We start from the raw sequence: 3,039 nt of genomic DNA on the forward strand, positions 1-3,039 counted from the left end.
TGAGAATGATGTACAAATGTGCTTTACACAATTGATGTGTGTATGGATTGCGATAACAGTTGTATGAGCCCCTAATAAAATGTTTAAATAAATAAAAAAAAGAATGAATCTCCTTAAGCTAATTTAAAGTTGGGGACCTTTTGATCAAAAAGTGAAAAATGAGACTGGTTCAAACACGGAGCACCGGCCTTCTTTTTAGTCGGTAGCAGGTAGGAGGGTTCTTTATCTATTAACATCATTCCTGACTTTGTGACGATTGAACCTCTTCATCTAGAATGTTTCGATGTGCCTACCTAGTCCTTCATCTCCTACGGGATTCTGTACCAATGATCGACACATTTTCTGGATTAAATAAGCGATCGAGCTCAAGAGAGAAGAGAATGTTCTCCTCTCATTGGCCAGTGGCAACCGTTATCACAGCAGAAGGGCAGCACAGATGAGCCTTTCCCCCTGGGCACCTTATAGCATGGCTGGGCCAGAGAAAAGCCGATTCCGTTTGCTTCCAATGATGCTGTGAACCACTGAGCTGGCTGGAAGGATGCGGACTTCTATGTCAGCTTCTTGGCAACGGGCACTTCATGCCCCTTGACCACGAATACCTCCAGCACTTAAATATGAGATCAAGTGCCTATTGCAGGGGGTGCGGGAGCTGCTCCGTGTCTGTGGAGCCGGCCAGGGGATTAACTTGCTGGGTTCAGCTGGGTAGTTCTCCGCTGAACCGCGAGGCAGGGATCTGCTTGTTCTCACCAACCGTCTAAAGTTAGGTTCATGTCCCCAGGCAGTTCTGCTGGTCCCAGCTCGGCTTAAGGGCTCTGGCCACAGTTTAGAGCAAGTGCAGAAGACCTTGCTTGCTTCATTCTGTGCCAGACTTGACCTCGCTTTCAAAGCGATTCACAAAGCTCAGAAGCAGATGCCTTGCCTGAGCATCACTTCAGTGCTAAGAACATTGCCAGCCACCAGAACTGCCATCTTCCCCGCACCCACCAGTGTGGAGGAGGGACCAGCGGGACAGCGGGACAGAATGCTTGCTCCTTTTGTGGTCTTTTAGGAGAGATTCGTGCTCAGAAGGGAAACAGGGAGTCAAGAACTTGGCCCTCCTTAGCAAACTTTCAAAGGGAGTTAGAAGCCAAGGGACTCTTCTTCCCCAGCCAGGGCCAAACAAAGCAGCCCGACATTAATGGAATGATTTGTGAATCACAGCTTGGGTTTGAGGGTTTGACTAATCTGGGCTCCTGCCAGGGCACAGGGGCCAGGACTGGCGCCTCGTGGAGGCGTGGCAGGTGTCCAGTGGCATTCCCAGACTGCGCGGGAGATGCCAACCACTGAGGGGACCGTGTTTGCTGCCCTTTGGCAGGGGAGGAAGATGGCAGTTTGGAAAGGTGCCTGTGCGCATTACCAACGCCAGTGGCCATGGAAAGCAGGCTTCTGCCGTGGAAAGGGTGTCGCCTCAACGGGAACTGTTTTCCCATGAAAGGGCACAATGACAGAAGGAACTGTCTTTTACATATAAACCTGGGCAATTCTGAAAGTCAGTAAAGATCCTTGAAAGTCTTTGATTAGGAATGTGTTTGCTGGAAGGAAAGAAAGAGAAAATGAGAAGGCAAAAACCAGCCTAGGACGGGCTGGGAAGACAGCCTGAAGCTGTGCCAGGACTTCTGTGTGCGACAGGACAGTGGGCGGGTGCCGAGGGGCTGCTGTGAGCATCTCAGGTGACCTGACGGAGACACAGCAGGCAGCAAGAGCAGCAGCGTCTGTAACGGAGCCGTTCTCGGATCAGGGCAAATGCTGTCTCTTGATGTCCGGAAATGAATGCTTACAAATATCCCGGGTCCAGGGCCTTTGCCTCTGGTCTTCGTAGAGGACGTTGGACGCATCGTCATGAAGGCCCCAGTGGAGGTGGCGCGTTCTCTCTTGGTAACGGGAGAAAATCCGTGATCTGCAGACGTTTTAAAAACACTGTGTAAATTGTGATCATCTGAGCCACCCAGGCTTGGGCTCATGGCCCTCTTCCAAACGTCCCTCTCAGAAGCTTTCTGCTTCCACTGCACCAGCAGGCTCGCTGTCTCCACCTCCACCTCCCCCCCCATTCTAGCCAAATTGGTCCCACGCGTGCACGGAGGCGACCCCCGTCTGGACATTAGGTGGGGTCCCGGTCAATCCCTGGCCTCGCCGGACGCCCTGATACAGAGGGCTGCAGGGTTGGTGCTCGGCCCGCTGGCTCCGTAAATCTCCGGAGGCTGGAAGCGGGGGTTCGAGCCCCTTCGCCCGGCAGGCCGGGCCCCGAGGCGAGCCCCGGCACTGGGGGCCCGCGGGCCCCCGCACATCCCTCCCTTCGAGGCCTGGGCCAGCCGCGGCCTCCCCGCCCAGCGCTTACCCCCGTGCCGTTGTCGCACACCACCACTTTCCTGCCTTGGCTGTCCATCGTCCACCGGGAGGAGAGCCGCCGTCGCCGCACAACCTACTGCCTCTGCCGCCCGGCCTTTCCTCTTCCTCTTCCTCCTCCTCCCTTTTCGTGGCCCCGCCTTCTGCCCAACTTTTTTTCTTTCAACCGGAAGTCGCCGCGCTGCCCCGCCCCTCCCGCCCGCCGTTTCTCTGACGTCCGGCTCGGAAGGGGTGGAGGCGGGAAGGAAAGGGGGCGGGGCTGGGAGGCCGCGACTGGCAGCTATACGCTCCAATAGGAAACCGAAAAGCACTAAAGCCCCGCCCACAGCTCCCGGCTCCTGCTTTGCGGACCCGAGCGCTGTGCACAAGGTACTTCCGCGCGGCGGCGACGGAATGTGGTGAGTCACTTCCTGGCCCGGTCGTTCCGCATAACCTGGGGTGTTCACAACTCCTAGAGACTTTTTCAAGGGAGCTGGGGTAAAGCTCCCTCCACATTTCTCCTAAATCTCGACTCGGTGCTAACTCCTTACTGCCTGCCCAACCGTCCTCCGCACAAGTTACCTACCCCACAGTAAAAAGAGTGGACGTGGGCGCCTCCTCTGACTTCACCGATGGCTTACCAAAAGCACTTCACTGCTTTTGCACCTTTTCAATGTG

General features: G+C 55.4%; 1 protein-coding gene across 2 annotated transcripts in view; it reads right to left on the bottom strand.

The window, feature by feature from the left end:
- Positions 1 to 2,521, bottom strand: part of ACTR2 (actin related protein 2) — a 32,047-nt gene extending 29,526 nt beyond the window's left edge. For both annotated transcript variants that reach the window (XM_004710172.2, XM_004710171.2), the window contains exon 1: positions 2,375 to 2,521. In XM_004710172.2, the coding sequence (XP_004710229.1) occupies positions 2,375 to 2,422 (48 nt within the window). In that variant the 5' untranslated portion in view covers positions 2,423 to 2,521. The remainder of the gene's footprint in view (positions 1 to 2,374) is intronic.
- Between the last annotated feature and the right edge of the window lie 518 nt (positions 2,522 to 3,039).

The sequence above is a fragment of the Echinops telfairi genome, unplaced genomic scaffold, assembly GCF_000313985.2.
Source record: "Echinops telfairi isolate 266 unplaced genomic scaffold, ASM31398v2 ScPeMD7_2573;HRSCAF=3158, whole genome shotgun sequence".
Classification (NCBI taxonomy): domain Eukaryota; kingdom Metazoa; phylum Chordata; class Mammalia; order Afrosoricida; family Tenrecidae; genus Echinops; species Echinops telfairi.